Source organism: Tetrao urogallus (genome assembly GCF_951394365.1).
Source record: "Tetrao urogallus genome assembly, chromosome: 6".
Classification (NCBI taxonomy): domain Eukaryota; kingdom Metazoa; phylum Chordata; class Aves; order Galliformes; family Phasianidae; genus Tetrao; species Tetrao urogallus.
In genome coordinates, this window is record NC_136819.1 from 53,885,297 (window position 1) to 53,906,293 (window position 20,997).

The 20,997-nt window shown below is 43.5% G+C and overlaps 1 protein-coding gene across 1 annotated transcript in view; it reads left to right on the forward strand.

Moving 5' to 3' along the window:
* Window positions 1-18,959, forward strand: part of KCNH5 (potassium voltage-gated channel subfamily H member 5) — a gene marked incomplete at its 3' end in the record, with an annotated part of 142,012 nt that extends 123,053 nt beyond the window's left edge. Inside the window, exon 11 of the mRNA XM_079537762.1 lies at window positions 18,012-18,959. Within this exon, the coding sequence (XP_079393888.1) occupies window positions 18,012-18,959 (948 nt within the window). The remainder of the gene's footprint in view (window positions 1-18,011) is intronic.
* Between the last annotated feature and the right edge of the window lie 2,038 nt (window positions 18,960-20,997).

Sequence of the window (20,997 nt, forward strand, 5' to 3'; positions counted from 1 at the left end):
ATGGCCCAGCAGCACAGCCCATGCTGCCCTCCTGCTGATGCCCACTTTCTGGAGGATAGATGTCCATCCGGAACTTATTGCAGCTTTTTGCTCTCATCTTCTGCTCCTCTGAGCATAATTCCTTGTGCTCCAGTTCAGGGCACAGGGATCTGAGTCAGTCACAGCAGGGAAGTCAGTGAGTCCTTGGGAGGGCCATGCATGACTTTGTTAGGTAGAAGAGCAGCATAATTCAGAGAGAAAGCTGCAACAGCATTAACTTCTCGCCTCTGTGCCTCTGCCAGACAGCATGGGACAGCTGTCCCTGAGCAGAGAGGCTGCTGTATAAAAGCTATCAATGGGTTTGCTTTCTCGCTTTTGTTGGTAGCCATGAACTTGACTTTCCCTTGTGCCTCGCTCTCCTCCCTCTCCTGTTTGCCACTTCATCATCTCCCTCCTTCTGGGCACAGGCCAGGCCATGCAGACTGTGGGGAACTGGGGCTGTGGGGGCAATTGCAGTGCCGAGTCCTCACTGCAGACACAGAGGAGAACAGTGGGGATCTTTGCATCTGCATGTTTCAGAGCCACATTAATCTCACAAGGTACCAGTGTACCCTTGTTCTATTCTGAATAGAATTTCTAAGTTAAATACCTCCTTCTGAGGTCACAGTTGTGTTTCTGTGAGACAAAGCCCCACCAACTCTGTTTGAAGTGGGATTGAGCACAGTCATGATAATCCTTTGCCATTACAGAGGTGTACAGTTTGTTTATTTGTTTGTTTGTTTTTTGCATGGACACGAAGCTTCTTTCCCTGTCTAAATCAAAATGGCTTTGATCTCATTTGTCAGACCAGTATTTCACTGCTGGTCTTTATTGAGAAATGCATAGCAGTTCAGCCTTGCTTTCAAGGAGCTCAGAATGGTACAGTGTGGCTGCAGAAGAGAATTGTATGTGCTGATGTGCTGCTTTGTGCACGCAGAGACTCAGCAGCTGTTACACAAGGCAGTGCTGATTTACCCCATCTCTTCTTCATGCAGCCAGGGAAATGCAAACTGAGTGATTTACTTGTGTGTGAACACATCATTGATCAGGACATGTCAGGGATTGGCAGCATCCACTGGAAAACAGGTGTAAACTGCATTTGTTAGAGGGAATATTCAGGCTGGGGGTGATTTGCTAATGTCCATGAATTAATACCATTTTCTTGTTTAGAAAGCTGCCATAATTAAGAGAGTCTCTGTAGTTCACTCAGAGAGCTTTCTGCATGCTGTCTGTTAATATCGATTCAGGGCCGTGTTGCTTACACTGGATTTGAATGATGATAAAGTAAATCAAAGGTTTGCTATTTTTAATCTTGTAAATACTACCAAAAAAAAAATGTTTTGTGTTCCCATTCCCTCATTAATTAAATTGAATGCTTCTGATTTCCTCCAACTGAAAGGAAGGCGGTGCGCATGGTGCAACAGGAACATTTAGGTCCTGTACTTAGGGACATGGTTTAGCAGGGAAATATTGGTGGTAAGTGCGCGGTTGGACTGGATGATCTGAGAGGTCTTTTCCAAACTTGATGATTGTGTGTTTCTAAGAGGCAACACTGCTATGTTATTTCCCATTTCCAGTTAAGAAAGTTTTTTCTTATCAGCCCCCTGAGCTTTGATGTTATGTACGCAGGCACAGCAGCTCAGCTTACAGCAGACCTGAGCAGATCGCCATCGTTGCATGCCTGAGCTTTGCTTGAAGGCTGTTACTTTGCCAGGCTTAGCTCTGCAGCACGCTCTCTTGGGCAGACATACTGCTGAAACTGGGTTTCCCAAGGCTTTGTATTGCTCCTCTAGTGCCTAATATGCCATCAGCTCAGGCACAGCTTACTGTGTTAAAAATGCATTTCTGCTGCTGCTGAGAGTAGCAAATCTATTCCATGATGTCCTCAGTGTGTCCCAGGAGCTGCCACTGCTGCAGGCACCCTCATGCAGGTGGGATTTGCACAGAAGGTGGGGAAAGAGGTTTGTTGTGTTATCTCACACCTTTCCAAACCAACTCACCTGGAGGAATGGATTACTTCTTGCATGAGATGCTGAGCCTAATTACCACAGGGCTCTACCACTTCTTCAACACGACTGCAGAGGAAAGGAGGAAATGTTAGAAATGTTAGGGACCAAGTTCTTTGATGGCTTCCAACATTGCCTAGTGCCAAGTGTGACTTTGAAATATAAAAATGAGTTTCTGTACCTACCTTCTCACTCCTACAAACCTTCCTTCCCAAGACGGGGAATCCCAGCTGTCATGCACCCAAAACCATGGCTGGGGAAAAGAGAACCCATTTGTTGGGGTCATATGAATGGATGCCCATTGACTTCACAGGAAGCAGGCAGAGCTTTAGCACTCACCCAAGTGGGAGTTTTCTTGCTTAGCCCAAAATGGGGCCAGTTTTGTCCAGTCCAGAAATAATCAGTAAAAATATCAAAGCTTTTTTTTGCTCTGAGAAGAGCACTGATCTTATTTTTGCCTCCATTTGGTCTGAGTTTTTGAGTAGTACTCTGTGGACACAGCAGTTGGACTTCATGATCCTTATGGGGTCCCTTCCAACTTGGGATATTGTATAATTCTCCAGTTTTGTTTTTGTCTTGGCATGCACAGAAAGACTCCTCAGTAGTTCCTTTCTCTGTCTGTAAATTGCTAAATAAAACTCCCTGCATAAGGCCTTACTTTCTGTGCAAATCCATCCCCCTGTTGTTTGCAGCACACGTTTCACAAGTGTAATAATACTCAAACATATGGTTCAGCCTCTGATAACCATTCAGAATATTGCAATTCCCAGATTTACCTTACTTTGATTGCAATTTTTGGGCTACTTCCACTGCAGAGAAACCACGCATTCAGTTAAGAGTTAAACTGTAGACAGAGGGCAAGAGAAACTTGGTGGAGAAGTTAGCATTAATCACACTTGTTTTAGTTAAAAATAAAACCCAACCTGTCACTTCCAACTTAATGACAGTTGTTTGACTTTGCCTTTTTTAATTGTCAGCCAGTTGCTGTGATTAGCAAGCTGTCTTGGTTTAGGTCCTGTGAAAAGAAGCTCTGGAAGAGCAATTTTTGAGGAGCTGATTTACATACATGCCAGAGGTAGGAACGGGGACATGGGGATTCTGGGAAACACCTGAAATAAGCTGATCCCATTACTGCACTTCTGAGCAACATGCTTGAAGGCAAAAAAACTTGCATTTAAGAAAGAATACTTATCACTAATCCACATCTTATCCTCATATTTTTACTTCTCAGTTTCCACAGCTCCTGGTCTTAATTTGTTTCCCTTCCTAAAGATTACAAAAACAGAATGTGTTCTCAGATGTAAGATACTGTTAGGAAAAGAGCATAGCATACTCAGTCTCTGATTCTGTTTACTCCATTAATTAAGCAGTCAATGATCTTTTGAACTCTGAGACCTCCCTTTGGACATTTAGTTGAATGTTAGATTACTTTTTATTAGTTTTCTGCAGGAGATATTTCAGCTGCCAGAAAGATTTTGTACAGTGCTTCCTATGTAAATATTTATATTGCTCATTATGCACCCAGGGCTGATGGCTTACCTCTGTGCACTCCAAGTTCATGGCTGTGTTGGAACTAACTGCTGATTTCTGCCTTTGTTTGTTTGTTTAAAAAGAGAGCACTTCTTTTCCTACAGACATAGGCTTTGGCTTTTTCTGAGAGTCCCAAACACTGCTCACTCTTCGAAACATGGCAGTGAGGACCAAAGCAAGTACCAAGACCAACCTTTTCTACGTGAGCTGTTTCTACTGATCAGCTGAAATACAGCATTTCTGCTAAGATAACCCCTACTCTTCCATTTGTACCCAAGATGCCCCTTGGTGCATCTAGGATTCCTTCTCCATGTCCCTGACCTTACCAGATTCCAGCTTCTCAGCACTTCATTCCTAGGTCTAGCGCATGGTTTTCACCAATCTGCCTTCCTTGACTGCCTGCCATTGTAATGAATTTTATCTCCCTTGTGTTTAAAGCGCATCCATTTTAAAATGGAGCAGCTGTTGGTAGTTCAGAGCTCCTTTATGCTCCATCCTTCTCCCAGGCTGTATTATCCCCCCTGCTCAAGAGGGCTGCAGAGAAAGGAAAATGGGGAACTGAACCATGCATGCTTTTTCGTGTATTACCAACTGTTCCTGTTTCCTGTTTATAAAAAAACTTATCCAGTAACTTTAGGATGCTCTACACAAGTATATGAATAATAATTTATAACCATAATCCAGCCATGCATTAGTATACCAAACAGGTGCATGACTAATCAGCATGAACCATCAGCCATTACTTCAAGCATTTGTCAGAAAGCTGGAACCAAGGCACTGTTTGCCATGCGGTCCATCAGAAATGAGTCCCTTCAAAGTGCTTCTTTTCAGACCAGTATTGCTCAAAATCAGTTCAATAAGTTAGACAGCTGCTAATAGATAGACAAGGACTCTGCCGGGACAGTGATTGACGTTGCAAATTCCCCATCAGCCATTCTTTCACACTGTTAGCCTGCTTGTGGGCAGGTACGCCTGCCCTGTGGATCAGCCCTGCCCTATGGCTGAAATATCTGGCATGGATACACACATCTTTGGGCATCCTCCCACACGTAAGGTGGGTGTCAGACTGCACTGAGAACAGGCAGCCTCCAGCTAATGCCTGGAAAAGGTCTTCCTGGGAGAAGGTGACTGAAGAACCGGTGTCTAGCTTGAAGTTTGGGGTTAGCTGCATTTTTCAGACACCAGAAAAATATCAAGTCAGAGGAAAACAGAGGGTGCTTTGGCCTAAGTGCCAGAGGTCAAAATGAGAACTCAAAGTGAATGCAGCACCTGAGATGAAAAAGGTAAGAGAGCCAGAGGTAGAGATCTGTACTTCTGTGTGTTGTCACTCTGCGACATTGCAGCAGGGTTTATGTCACAGCTGGTCTTTTGTTAATTGTATGTGCACAGGGATTGGTAGAAGAGGTACAAACAGTGTGTAAACAGGGTGCAGCATAATCACTAATGAGGAACTACAGAATCATCAATGTTATTGATTGCAAAGACCTGTTATTTGTCCAAGCAGAGTTTTTTTTACTAGCCCCAGACAAGAATAGGGAACAAATCAACTGGACTGACTCCAATTTTACAGGGGGGGGATCATTTCTGATCACTTTTAAAGCCAGATTTGCCAAAGTCTACAATACTGAGGATTATAAACTAATTTGTTTGGGTCTGGAGCAATGAGATAAGCTAAGGCTACAAAAACAGCAGGCTCAGCCCCTAAGGAGCATCCTGTGTTAGTGCCTAAATGCATGGATAGGAACATAAAGCAGTGCTGATGAGCTTTGCAGAGATCTGCATCTAGAAAATAGGTGACTGTGATGTAGGTATTAAGGAAGATCACCAAGAATCACATGGAGAAATTTGAAGGAACTTTGAGAACAGGCTTAATGCTGGGACACAATAGAATGATGCCTGCAAGTAGGATATAGCCAGATCACTAAAATCCTCCCTAGCAGAGCTGTGGCTTATTGTCATGAAAGCCCAGGGATCGATTTAATGCATGTAAATGGGAAGGAAATGGCTCTTCACCACACCATCTGTTTATCCCATCCCCATGCCCCCACTAGTTAACTCTTTTGTGCTGTCTCCTCCTCTTGCTGATGCTGTTCAGAAATAAACACAAAGCTCTGTGGAGTCACCATTCGCTGAGTTCCTCAGTCCCGTCTTCTGAGGTTGGAAAAAACACACCGAATGGTCCTTTGGGGAATAGTCAGAGCACTCAGTCCTCCCTGGGGGTCTGCCGTGGAGGCAGCCTGCTGGGTTTGCCTGCAAGAAGCTCTGATAGGACTCTCATCAGCAACTTCATTTCTTTGCAGAGTGCCTTCAGGGAACTGTCTGCTTCTCTTTGTGTTAAAGTTTGGGCTCTGCAGTATTCCTGTGCTGTTGGAGGGAGCTCTGTGGTTGGTGCGTAACTCTCCCCCAGGCTCAGCTGGCTGTAGGTGGTTTTCCTTGACCAGTTGCCCTAGAAGAGCTGTTCATTGGTTCCCACTTAGGTATCAGGAAACATTACCAAAATTACGGACTTATCTAAGAAGTTATCGTTTGATTATGCCATAATTTGAAGGCCTCTGCTCTTCTGGTAATTACAGATTACCTCTGAAAGACTTTCCTTCAATCTTTTGAACTAAGGTGCCTTCAGTGACAGCTCTGCACCAACCACTTTTGGCTAAAGGGAGATTTTATCCTTTGATGAAGGTTGCATATCTTCCTCATAGAATATTTCTTCTTGTTTGGATACTTTTCAGTGCTAGCATGCTCATGTCTTGGGTCTTTTTTTCTCCCCAGGAGATTCCTTCTCACTGAAGTGCTGGCTGTGAGCATATTAATGGCAATTACGGTGTGTTTCAAGAACCCGCACTCCTTGGTCACACACTGCCAGCATGCTGCTCTCAGCTGGAAAAATTTTAGCTCTTGCTGATGGAGGTGTTTCACTTGAAGAATCCCAGGGATACTTGTTAAGGTTATTTTAGAGCACACTTCATAGTTAAATGAGGTAGACATTAAAAGTTTATATAACCTTTTGGGGTTTTGTTTGTTTGTTTGTTGGTGTTAAATTGTGATTTCCCAATTGTTTCACTGAGCTATTTTGTGTCTGTTCTGCAGGGGGCTGACCCTGTCTTTCAGTTAGTGAATGGTCTGCCAGAGGTGCTCATCTTTGCTGAGTCTTGATTTCACTTTAAAAGAGTTGCCAGGTCACACTGCCAGTTTCGTACTGGTCTCTCTGAACTGAGAAGCAGAGGTGTGAGTTGCTGAATTGGCCAATTCATTCTCCTTGTTAGCATCCCTGTGGCTTCATTTCTAGGTTGTCCTGTGGGAAAGGGATATTTCCAGCAGTTGTGTGAGCTTGGGTTTCATTCAGAAGATCTGTAAAATGCAGTAAGCACCAGCAGCACTTATTACCCAAAGCTAGACTTTGTTGACTGGCAGATTCAGCCATCTTCAGCTGTATGAGTGTTTAAAAGATCTGATTCTTGACTGAGTTCTAGAGGCAAATAGGAAACAAATGATTAACCATCCACCAGCCTAAATCTGTTCCACCCAAGAATACTACCATGGAATCAGAGGCTGTGTCCTCAAAATCGATCTCCACTGTTGGACTTGGTTCAGGTGAGGAGTGTCTCCTCATGATAAAGCAGATCATTTGACTTCCTGGTTTCATAATATGGAAAGTTACAAAAAGGTCCAGTGCTTTGCTCTTCAAGGTACACAGAAAGTCCATTGTCCTCTCAATTGGATCTGTTGTTTGTATGTTCTGCCCTTTAAAATTATTTCTTCATTTCTGACTCACCATTTCCAACCAAAACTGATGGTGTTCTGCACCTCATGGCACTGGGAATGCATTGTTTTAATTGAAGCTCCTGTTGCAAAGGCTTTTCAGTAAATTAACAAAATGTTGAAAATGATGTAGTGAACAAATAGAGTAGCTGGTAGTGCACTCCCTGTAAAATCAAAGTTTCTGAAAGCCAGCTAGAATGTCTTCAGTATCAGAAACAAGGCTGATGGAAAGAGATTATATGTTTTGTTAAATGAATTGATGTGGCTGTAAAGATCCGCAAGTTATCAGTTGCAAAGCCCTTTTTTTTTTTTTTTTTTGGATCTGAGGACTTCAGATCAACTTTCAAGCACTTTCTAGTCCATTCAAGTCATATTTTTGGGGAGAAGGAGGGGGGCAATAATTTCAATTAATTTGAATTTCCACTTAACAATTGGAGAGAAACAATTGTAATTCTTTTACTGATTAATTACATTATAATCAAAGAGTGCATTTTAGGTATTTATTGAGACCATTTCATCTTCAGACAGAAACCAGTAAAAGGCAGAAACACAGAAAACAAACCACAAATTCTGCAAATCCTATGGGCCCATATTGTGTGCAGCTTTGTGCTAGGAACATGCAGGAATGCTGGGTCTGTCAGAAGTAGGGCTGGCCAGAAGCCAAGCATGTAGATGTTGGCATTTTTCAGTGTAATAGAAGCAAGACCTCCAGAAAATGTTCCCTGAAGGAACAGAGGTAGCAGTGGCTGTCCCCTCACCCACTTCTAACGCAAACCTGAACGGCAGTAAGGCTGTCCCGGACTGGATTTAGCTTTAGCAGTTAACTATTAAAGTTAAGCCCTTCCAACATTCAGCGCTTTGAAATCTAGTTCTGTATGTCCCAGACTGAACAGTAGGGAAAAAAAATCTATTGCTATATTAATTATTTAGTTTTAATGTCAGTCCTTATATTTATTTATTTACTTAATCCTTTTACAGCATGGCTTTTCCTACTGTGAGGGCTCTGGGCAGTAAACCTTTGTTTCATCTCTCACGCATCCACTAAGCTGCTCAGTGACCCTGGGCAAGTGAGATGACCTCTCTGTGCCCTATTTTTGACATCTGGCCAAAGGCGCGGCGTCATGCATCCAGCCTTCTCCCATATGGGGAAAGAAGAGTGGCAGATTAGAACTGCATATTATTATTGATGATTGATTTTCTGTTCCGAGCTAAATCAGGCTGAAGAGCAGCTTGAAAAGTCTTTTGGCACTTTGCCCCATCCCAGAGAGCAACGTTTCTGCAGTCTGCCCCAAGCTCAAGCCACCCTGCTGTCATATGGAAGCTTTGAACTGTCTCTTTATGCTCAGAAGCATATCGCTCTTAGGAGATACTGCACTGGACAAAGTGAAGGCTGTTTTCTTTGAGGAGTTTCTTTTTTAATCATCGGTACTAAATATCTCATCTGCAGCACAGCAAAGCCCTAATCAATTGACAATGCTGAGTTCTGACCTTTCATTAGGCCACTGCCAGTAGCAGGTATTGATCCAGTGACCAGTGTAAGTTTGCAAGGATCATACCTGCCTGATCTAATTGGAAGCTGTCCTGTTGAAGACACACTGCCTTCCAGTGAGCTCATTGCCACACAGCCAGACTAAGAGGCAATGGGAAGCTCCCTTCAGCTCCTGAGCCCTGAGGTTCCTACTGGTGATATGGTGGCAATGTGGTTGTATACTTCACTTGTCAATATGTGTCAACAGCTATCTACGTCAACGCGGAGTCCAAAATTTGTTCCCATTTGTGCTCCCCATAGAAGGGGCTGTGCTTCTTTGGAGCACAGTCACAGGTAAGCCTCTTCAGAAGCAGCACAGATCCATACTCCTCTTTGCAACAAATTGACTCTGAACTACAGCAGCTTGCACTGGGTCTTAGTTGTAGCATATGTTAAATACATAAGCAAACAGCCTTGCTGGTTATTTGGTTAGAATCACAGAATTGCAGGGGTTGGAAGGGACTTCAAGAGATTGAGTCCAATCCCCCTGCTAAACTGGATTCCCTACAACAGGTCACACAGGTAGATGTCCAGATGGGTCTTGAATATCTCCATAGAAGGTGATATAAAATAACCATGTGCAATGTGCATTTTGCTGTATTTGGAGAAACAGATCAATCTCACTGTTCTGCAACATAACATCTGCTCTATGGTTACAGCAATGAAATCAGAAAATAGCGAAGGCAAAGCTGGGGAAAAGAGTGATTAGTTTCAATTCCAAAGCCTTGTTTATAACCCTGTGGCAAAGCTGCTTGCATCCAAAGGTGCACAGTGCCCTTGTTGAGCATCCTTTTGCTGGCAGGAACACAGCCCAACAGGCATCTGATGTAGCAGCTATGCCTGCTGCAGCCAAAAATCCAAAAATGCATTGTTTTTCCCTGGCATGCAAAGAAACAGAGGCTAAGTGTATGGACAGGAGGTGCTTGGGTTTGTGGTGACTTGACCAGGAGAGGCTTATCTGTTCTTAAAAAATGTTCTTGTGGATGATGTATATGTAAATGATTGTATAAAAGGAGTAAAGGCTTGTGGTGTTTCTTTTGGAAATCTGACTCCTTATCCTCAAAGCATAGCAAACACTTAGTTAAATGTGTAATCGTGTCATTTTGTGAAATTGGTGCCTATCACTCAATCTGTGAGACTGGACTGATCTTTCCTTGCTAGGCAGCTGTCAGTGCTACCCTGAGCCAGGATCTGAAGGGTGTATCAGGGCATCAAGAAGGGCTTTCCTGTAGCATTATATATCCATTGTGCACCGCCCTAGATGTCTTAGCACAGCAGAAACTTAAGCTTTTTATCCTGAGTTGAAATCCTAAGAGCATCAATGTGTGTTTTTTATGGCTTCTCAATGAACTGTCTCTGTTTTGGCAATAGGACGAAACACTGGCCTCTCTCTGCTATCAGCCAATGAATTCTAGTCTCTTGGTTGTAAACAGTTAGCCATGATATAGGGATTTCCAATTAACTACAGGAATTAAGGCAATATTATTATCTTCTCATACACCAGATGGGATGGAGATACACAGAGACAGTGTGATTTGTACAAGACCCTCCACTTGGCCAAAGGCTGGATCAGCAGAATCATCCATTCTCCCACATCCCAGTCTGGTGGTGTATGTGTCAGGTCATTATGTTCCTGAGATGTGTGACAAATGTGACTTGGAGCTCTTTCTGCTTCTCTTTCTTCTTCAATCCAGACTTCTTTTTAAGTAAAGCAGGATGACTTCAGATCCATACCACGTATGAAATAGCTGGGACAAACTCTTTAAAACTGTTTAAGTATGCACGCTTGTTCACATCAGCATGCCTGATGTCTTGTAGATGCCTCTCCACAAAAGTAGTTGGATGCCATGCAAATTGATTGTGAACACAAAATGGAACTGGATTGAAGTTTGACCTACAATATCCGATTTCTAGAACACAGAGCAAGCAGTAACAAGGCCTCCCAAGTTTTGAGCTCTGGGAGTTTGGCCACTGTTGCGCTCTTCTGAAGAGTCTCTTCTTTGCGTGCCTTTTTTAGAAGAACAATTTGGGGAAATTGCTTTATTAAGCAATGCTGAAAGGACCTACCCCTATCTTGCCCGTAAAATGTAATTAAATTTCCCTTGAAAGAGCTTTTTCAAACTCACAGAAATAACTTTTCTTGCCCTGAAAAGACATCACTTTGTTATTTGTATTGGAAATCTTCACCTCTGTTGCAACTCAATTCTGTCATCGCTTAGAAGGAAACTGCATAAATACAGTTTCTCCATAGCAAAATTAAAATGTGCTTCGTAGCAAGGTTTTGCTTTTGCATGCAACCGTATCTGTGAAGTCAGGATCATTGAAATTAGCAGAAGGGTTATTATTTACCATTTCTTTCAAGCATCCAGCAGAGTAACACACAGAAACCTTCTTTTCATTCAAAATCCAGCATGAAACACTGTTCAGTGAAACGTTCCTATCCCAGAGATTAACTAATTGCTCAGCAGTCAGTCATTCCCACTGCCCAGCCAAGGACAGTGATTCCTTTCCCACATGCAGATGGAGTAGTGGTTTAACAAAAAACAGTTCCTGGTACAGGAGGATTAAGGAGAATTTACTGGAGAGCAATTAAAGCCGTTGTTAGAGCAATTTGTTTTTGAGGCAGATTTTCACATCAAAGTAAAGCTATCTATCTGAGGAGTGTATAGAGCAGAACAATAAAGCCATCATTTCGTGCTTCCTCAGAGCGTGGATTAATAAAGTCAGCTAAGAGGACAGGGAGATTTACAGGAGTAAATTAGGTGAAGCGGCCTAAATGCAGTTTGCATTTGGAAGGAGGTGCTCTGATTCTGATCTCTGCTCTTGCTTCTTGTGGCTTCTGCTGCCCTCTGTTCCTGCCAGCTTTCTCATCATGTCATCCTCAGCAGAGGGCTTCTGACCATGCTGCTTGCAGATACTCCTGCTAGCAGAGCACCATACAGGTCTGACCAGTACCAAAATGCTGTTACTGGAAGATGAGTTGGAGCCAGTGCTCCTTGCTGGCCCCTTATTGGCTTTAGTGGGTGTTGCTGGCTTGGTCTTCCCATCCTGTCTGCTCCAATCTCCTTGCCTTGTCCTGACCCAGGAGGAGGCATTACTCCGAAGTCTCCTTAGTATTAAGAGCTAAAAATGCATCTTGTGAGTAATGCTGCCATTGTCCTCTCTGTTTTGGAAGGGAAGGAAACTTGAAGAGAAATAGGCTTTCAAGACAGAAAACCAGTCCAGAGTGGGTCCACCCAGCAGTTTTTAGATCCTTCCCAAAGGATGGTTGGAATTGATGCTATTTGTTTGTTCTTTTCTTATAAGGGAGGTGAGGCACTAGCAAAGGTTGCCCAGAGAGGTGGTGGTGCTCTGTCCCTGCAGACATCCAGGGTCAGACTGGACGGGGATCTGAGCACCTGATGGAGCTGTAGGTGTCCTTGTTCACTGCGGAGGAGTTAGACTAGATGGCCTTTAGAGATCCCTTCCAGCTCCAACAATTCTGTGATTTGGATTTCTCTGGCTCAAAATGAAGGTCACAGTCTCTACAGTTTCAAATGAAGAACAAATACGGAGGTGCATTTCACTAGCCCATGCTCCAGAGGTCCAGTTTCTATTTAATGACAAATATAAGGTCTCAATTGAAGTTATTTCCTATGTATTCATTTTTGTACATTCTTTCAGCAGTAGAACTTTTTACATTTAAGTATATTTTTAATTAATATAAATTTAAAGGAAAAAAATCTTAAAAACATTAAAAAAATATTTAATATCTGAAAAAAATTACATCGATAAACATGTCACCCTGTATGTATCGTCAGTGTATCATGTTCTCTTTGACCTGCCTGGGTTTAAAAAGCACTTTGCTTTTGGAGCAAGCTTGTTTACCAAAAGTTGCATGTGAGAAATTGGGCTAGCTTTAATACATAAAGAGCATCTCCAGATATGCCCTTTGTTGGCAAAGCTCCTAGAGAGGGCTCGTCCTCAAGAGCTGAGGCGTGAAGCCTTCTAAGCTCATCTGGGCAGATGAGCAGTCACTAGAGGTATTTATTGGTGATTACCATCCTCTGCAATGGGAGAGGTTTGAGCGTGATCTGTCCTTGTGACACATCTGGGACTGGGATGATATTTTCAGTGCAAAGGGCTTGATGTACAGGGGCACACAGCCATCAGCTGTCTCACCCTGTCACTCTTACCTTGTTCCCCAGCGGTTTGTCTGAGCCCTCCATGCAGATAAAACATCTGTTTTCTTCATAAGATCTCACTAGGACCCACCAGCCTGGCTTGGTGCAGTCATCTCTCATCCTCCCCCTGCAGCTTTTAAAATAGTACTGCTTATCTGGAAGGGCTGGCTGGTCTCTGGGGGATGGGGAATGCATCCCAACTGACAACTGGCCATAACCGCAGCGTGCTGGAGAGAGTAAAAATAGCATCAGATGGAGGGTATAATACACACACAAAAGCTTTAAAGGAGGGCATTTTCAAAGCCTGATCCTAACCCTGATGCCTGCACTGCTAGAGGGAGGGCTGGGATATTTCTTACCTACTGTCACGCAGAGGATGTGTGCATCTGAGCAACTGGCACAAAGCTCAGTTTTTAGGCACAGGAGACAAACAGATGTTTCAGGGTGCAGATTGTCTGACCTGTTTTAACATCTAGCTGTAGGTGAGATGATTCACAGCCTCCCAGCTGTCTGTGGCTCCTGGAGGATGAGTTCAGTTGCAGGCATTGGCTCTGTAAGTGTACCCTGCTCCAAGGGCCTGTGCTCTGAAAATTGGGTGCAGTTTGTAGTTTGTTTTTAGGAAGGAAAATGGCACAGTTATCTGAGCACAGCATGGATTGGGTTATCCTGTGTTCACATTCCGTGTCTGACACATATTTGTCTCCCCCATTAGCATGAGAAATACACTAATTACTGTTCTACAATCCACTCGAAGATGTGGAAATTAACAGTGTTTTTTTCAAACATCTTCATAAAAGTTTGTTTTCTGTTGTTCAGCCTAGACATGAATTAAGCATTCCTTCTCAGTATTTTTGGTTGTATCTGTTGGGTTTTGTTTAGCACTGTTCCCAGAGAAACTGAAGAAATTAAGTATATGAGATTGCAGTATTTGTCTGTTATTGGTCATATTGTCAAGAACTCTGAAATCCATTTGTCAGCTTCAGCTAAGCTTGTGAGATGGAGGAAATCTCAAGGATAATTAAATTCCTAAAAAAACGTTGGTTGATAGTTAAAGAAGAAAAGCTCACCTGTCCATATTCACATTTTTGGACAATCCCAGTATGTAGCTCCTACAAAGCATGCTTGCGTTATGGGAGGATACAGGGCTTGGAAAAGAGGCAATGGAAGACAGTTCTTGTATTACTAAGCAGCTGTGTCGGATGTGGACAGGATCAGATCTCTCCAGTGGGATCTGAACACTGATGAAGGGGTTGCTCTGTGGGTATCAGACAGCTGCAAGTGAGCTTCGAGTCATTCTGTGTGGTCAAAAGATGGGTGTATGTCTGCAAAATTTTCACCGTTTCTACTATTTTCATTGCTGAATCTATTTGGGAAGTTTCCACTTGTACAGTCTGTGTTCCCTCTGCTGCATTTTCCAGCATAACTCTGGGCCTGTGCTGTCAGATGGATCACTGGCAATAGGGCACACAGCTATATTTATTTCTTCTAATTCCTTAACCTCAATCATTTCTCTAATTTGACTTCCAGTGCTTCTGGGGAGGGGAACAGTGAGTAGTTGTCTTCAGGGCCGCATCACTGAATGAGGGGGTCTGCCATGGTGTTCTTGTATTACATAGGTGCAAACCCACAGTGTTTTAAATAAATGCACCAGGTTATGAGTGACCAGATGTGAGGACATCTCCAAGACTTTAAATACAAACAGAACAGTTATCTCTGGAGCAAAGATTTCAGAGGTGAGCAACACCCTCCCCATCCTATCCATGAAGTACTGTATAAGTTGGCAGCCAATTGCAGCCCCAGTGCAGCCAAATGGGAGGGCTCCCTGTTCTATTTTGCATGGCCCTGCATAGATGTGGGAGACTGAAATGTCATGTCTGCTGCATGTTCCAGCTTCTGGAGCTGAGTCAGGCAGTTCTCCTAGGACAGAGAACTTCAGCCTCTCTTGAAAACTGCGCACAGTTGTAGGACATCTCATTCTGGATACCCAGACTATATTAATCACTGGGAAGATCTTTGCATCAATGGCCTCGTGTGGCTTCCCCTCTGCCTCCCTCCTTGCACACCCACTGTATTCGTCACCATGACAACTGGCTGCCCTTTTGTTATAGGTTTCTGTGAAATGTCGTGTATTGTGCACTGCTGACAACAGCAGTGAGACATTCTGAGAACGGGACACAATGATCCGTGGTCCAATATTTGCCACTTTCATGAACTTACTGCAGTTCTTCAAGATTAATTAATTCGGGTACTTTAATTCATTCATGCCCTTGGAATCACTTACTGAGAGGTCTTCGCAAATCGAACAAGGTTGTGGAGGGATGATTTTCACATTACCGGTACAAAGAAAGACAGAAGAAAATGAATGCATTTTAAAACATCTGAAAAGATCTTAGATTTACCAACTAATTCCACATTAAATGGATTGAGAGGACTTGTGAAGGTCGCTTTGGAAGTGACAGTGGGTTGGGGTCACCAACATGGTGAGTTACCTCTCAGTGTGGCGTACAGGGGAGGGAGATGAGGCTGACCATCAGTTCACTTTTGCTTAACCTTTGACAGCTCAGTAACTAATGTAACCCCCATTCCTCTCCTTCCTAAAATAATTAAATGAAAGAAAAATGGGAACTCGGTCTCATGAAACAGGATTGGTGTTGTATGGGGTGGTCTTTCCCAATCCCATCCATAAGGGAAGTGAAGTCTTACACTTCATCACATTTACTGAATTTAGCACTTGCCAGGAGACCCGAGTGTGGTTCTTTACTCCTCGAGATGTGCTCTGCTCACAGCTAATTCAGTTTCTTTTGATTAATTCCTTTGGAGTTTGTGCCTGTTCCTAGGATATATGTTTCAACAGGCCTAAGCGTAACCTTTCTGAAAAGGGTCAGGCACAACTGAAATAGCTCATCCAATTTAAGGTTTGAAAATAAGCCTCACTCAAATCACTGAGGAATGCCAGCAGAAGGTGTTTTTCTGTGCTTATTTACAGATAAAAAGATCTAGCAATAGTTCTTAGACATTAATGGAATTAAGTTGCTGTGTAAACACATTTAATCTGGATGTGACTTCAGCTGAACCACTGTGGAAGTGGATTAAATCCAACCATGTGAAAATATTCTTAATACGGTTAACTCTGTTACTGCAAAATACCCATTACTATTAGAATTCACATCCTAGGGTTTTTTTATTCCCCAGTTCTTTGCCTGCATATCTTTATTTTCTTTTACTTGTTCTGACAATATTGAGTAGTCCCAGCTAAGACTGAATCACTGCCACCCATCCCCACATCATGGCCATGTTGAGCTTCCCTGTGCTGAGGCACTGCAGCACTGCTGCTGACCCCTTGCTGCTGGGCTAAGCTCATCCAAGTGATATGTGGCTCGGTGCTTCAGGGTCAAGCCTCTGGCATAGAAAAAAACAGTAACTTCCTGGCTTTTGGAGGAGCCTACTTCAGAAATGAGAAGTACAGACTGTGTCAAATTAGCAAAGTTTTGGCTTTTCTCCCACAGAAGGCAGCAGCAGCAGTCACGGGTAATTATATTCTGTACAAGGAGATAACCTCTGGCTAGAGAAGTTTTCAACAGAGAAGAGAAAAGCAAGAAATGAAAAAAAAAAAAATAATACAAAGGCAGGTTGCAGGGGAAGAAAAGTTTTCAGTGAAGTGCAAGTGTTAGGAGAGGAAATTTTTAAAAAATGATGCTGTTGTTTCTGCTGTTCTATTGGTGGCTCTGGTCTTTGTAAACAAGTGGCAGAGTGGAAGTTATAGATGATATCTCGATGCTTTCCCAGCCCCATACTAACTGGTGTGTGGGGCATGGGAGCACTGCCAGCCCTGCAGGATCCTCATCCTCCTGCAGGCACCACCTGCTGAGGCCAATGAGCAGGGCATAGAAGATGTTTCCTCTCTTCTGATGTTTCCAAGGCACGTGGCCTGGCACAGCACGGTGCAGAGCAGCAGTCAGAAAATGTGGCTTCACTTACGAGTAACAAGCATAGAATCAACTTGAAGGATTGAGGTGGCAGTTCTTTGGGTCCTTCCACGTGCTCACATTCCTTTTGCTACAGAGCGTTGCTGCAGGGTGAAACAACTGCAGCACTAAATGCCTTCCTCCTCCGAGCCATACAGCATCAGTGAATATTGCTGGGTGTTAGAAACATACAGCCCCGTTACAGTGCTCCTGGGACACCCACACATATTAGATACATAAACTGTTGTGCTGCTGTGTGAAGCCATGTGACACGGCACACGGGGAACCTAATTGCACCCGCTGGCCACCGCCACATCAGTAGCTAAGAAATAGTGCACATGTTTGGATGTTTCAGTCTCTGAAAGGGTGTACTCGTTGAGTTATGCTTATGGCTGTGTAGTCTCTGCTGAATTACCATTTCCTTTTGATCTGCACTAAAGAGAGCAACAGAACAGGTATAAGTGTGAGTGTAATGGATAGGTGCGGATCTCTGCATTCAGGTTCTTGTTTGCTTTCTTTCTTCCCTTTTTTCAGTTTCTCTCCTCCTGACATCAGGATATTTTTAGTTCTTCAGGGCTATATCTTTTGCATCAACAATACAGGAGAAACTTAATTTTAATCTGTATCTTAAAGACGGTGTGTGCACGTGTGCATTTCTATGCAGTAGCATATATCTGTGGTTACTATGTTTTGATCATAGAATCATAGAATAACAGAATGGCAAGGGTTGAAAAGGACCACAACAATCATCTACTTTCATGTGCAAGGTTGCCAACCACCGGATCAGGCTGCCTAGAGCCACATCCAGCCTGGCCTTGAATGCTTCCAGGGATGGGGCACCCACAACCTCCTTGGGCAACCTGTTCCAGTGTGTTCACCACCCTTGATCAACACCATTGTAATTCACTATAGGAAACTGAGATACAAAGGAAGGAGAAATATCTTTACCCGGATAGGAGCGTGCTATTTCCCCATCTGCCACTTTTCTTGTACTGCATTGTTGTGTTTGGTGTCCTGACTCTTTTGGGTTTGTTCCCCGTAGATCATCTTCAGGAAGATCAGTGACGTCAAGAAGGAAGAAGAGGAGCGCATGCGCCAGAAGAATGAGGTGACACTGAGCATTCCTGTAGACCACCCCGTGCGGAAGCTCTTTCAGAAGTTCAAACAGCAAAAGGAGATGCGGAATCAAGGCTCAACCCACATCGACCCAGAAAGGAACCAGCTTCAGGTGGAAAGTCGGAGCGTGCAGAATGGGGCCTCCATCACAGGCACCAGTGTGGTCACCGTGTCTCAGATCACCCCCATCCAGACGTCCCTGGCTTATGTGAAAACCAGTGAGGCGGTGAAGCAGAACAACAGGGATGCAATGGAGCTCAAGCCCAATGGGAACGGAGATCAAAAGTGTCTCAAAGTGAACAGCCCCATGCGGATGAAAAATGGAAATGGGAAAGGGTGGCTTCGACTGAAGAACACAATGGGGACCCACGAGGAGAAGAAGGAAGACTGGAACAACGTCACAAAGGCTGAGTCGATGGGGTTGCTCTCTGAGGACCCCAAGTGCAACGATTCAGAGAACGGTGTAAATAAAAACCCACTGAGGAAAACAGACTCTTGTGACAGTGGAATAACAAAAAGTGACCTTCGCTTGGATAAAGCCGGTGAGACTCGCAGCCCCCTGGAGCACAGCCCCATTCAGGCTGATGCTAGGCATCCTTTCTACCCTATTCCTGAGCAGGCCTTACAAACCACGCTGCAGGAAGTCAAGCACGAACTCAAAGAAGATATCCAGCTGCTAAGCAGCAGGATGGCTGCCCTTGAGAAGCAGGTGGCAGAAATTTTAAAAATATTGTCTGAAAAGAACGTACCCCAGGTCTCTTCCCCCACATCCCATTTATCACCCCAGCGCCCCCCCCAGATACCTTGCCAGGATATTTTTAGTGTTTCAAGGCCTGCATCACCTGAATCAGAAAAAGATGAAATCCACTTTTAGCATATACCTATGTGTATATATGTATACAGTATATATGCAGAGGTGTATATATACCTTTATACATATATAGGTGTGTGTATAAGGTAAATATATATACATATATATTTTCACTTGCATCCAATATGACTTGAACACACCAAGGATTTTGATATGTAAATATTGCATGTCCAGCTGGATTCTGGCCTGCCAAAGAAAACAATTATTAACATAGATATTGCTTGTATAATATGCAGTTGACTGCATGCACACTTTACATTTATTTATAATCTCTATTATGTAATAAAAGAACGACTTTTGTTTAACAAAGGCAATGTACTATTTAAAGAATCAGGGTCTAACCTGCCAATATTGCCATGACAGTTTTGATCTCAGGCTGGGTGAATTGAGCTTTTACTTCCTCACTGTCTTTTCTGCCAAGTTAGGCAGTAAGTTAATGTGACATGGAAGACATGTTCAGGCTTCAAGTAGCACCATTTCCTGGTATCATTCCACTACAATATACTCTGTATTTGGTAAGAAGTCCCCCTACTCCTCCTGAAGGGTGGGCTCAGCTCAGTTGCCAGGGAAGGGCACCATGTTCGGTGCTGAAGTAGATCACTGGAGTTTATTCATGTGGATGTTGTGCATGCACAGCCTTCTCTTTCAAGTATCCTCCTGCTCTTTTAACATTGTAAGTAAGACATAGTAATGGTGATATATGTAATGAAATGCAACAAGCCGAAGCTCTCTCAGCTGCACACCCTGTCTATTTGGGGGTAACATCTTTCTGAAAAGCCTCCTTTTATTGATGCAGTTTTTACTGAACACTTAGAGTGATGTTATGTAGATTCTCTTTGCAGCACTTGGTGATGGTGTCCGCTTCTGTCAGTATCTTCATTAGGATGTCCTGTTTTTCTGAGGTTGCTCTCCCTCTTTCCCCTTTGTTGCCTCTGGCAAAACGACTTTGAATGAGGCCTGAGCAAGGGAGAAAGCAGTCGTGCTTCAGCTGCTCAGGAGCCTCAGGAGCAGATTTGGGAAGTTATAAGGCTGCAGTGAATCCCCTTACACTCTCTTTTCTGACGCTGTTTATCCATCTGATGCTACCTTTGAGAAAGAGAGAAAATCAACAGCCAGGATGGGAAGTTGGTGATGGTGAAATTCCCTTTGCCTCAGGCACTCAGGTGATATTGTGGTAGGAGACTGGTGGGTGTGATGTGGAGAAGAAGTCTTTCTTGCCTTGGACTTGATGAAGGTTTCGGTGAATGGGATGTTCACATTTGAGCAGAAGCTCTCTGCGCCCACCCCACCAGTTGTTAGGCATATTAAGGCCAGTAGGTCTGTCTTAGGTGCTTTGACCTTCCTCTTGGCTGGCTCCCGTCAGCATCTCCCATTCTTGATCTGTACTCAGCCTCCATCTCTGCCACTTAGGCTGATGCAGAAGGGTCATGATGGCTTTGCAAGGCATGCTTTTGCATTTGACCCTGTTTATTTCTGCTACTGGGAGCTGAACTCTTGGACTCTGAGTCTACACTTGGATAAGGTGGGGTTTTTTTGTCTCTTTGCACTGTGTGAGAATTTAAGCAGAGAAGTACTGGCAGCAGAAGAGGCCATCATGACAGATCTACTGGTGGCATAGCAGAGCGCAGTGACTCTTTCAGAGAAGGACATCTCTACCACACTTCAATGGCCTCTTGCAGTAAAGTCCCGTTTTCAGAAGTGCCTCAGGTAAAATGTGTACCAGCCACAAGGCATCACTATCAATCAGGTAAATAAAAGGCATGTTTATAATCAGTGGGCATCTTTACCAGATATTTTACTTCACGTTAGGAAACTAAGTTGAGCTAGATGACTTCTTGAGAAACCAAAAAAAATCCAAAGCCAACAAAAAACAACCAACAAACCAACAACATCTGTAGTAGTGCCAATTAGGAACTTGCATCTTTGGGTGATCATATCTCCTACATTGAAATCCAAACCCATAAACTACAAAAAGATTCTAAAAAAGCCAAAGAAGCCATTGCTTCTATTGTGTCAGCTCATGGAAAGAGGACAGTGATCT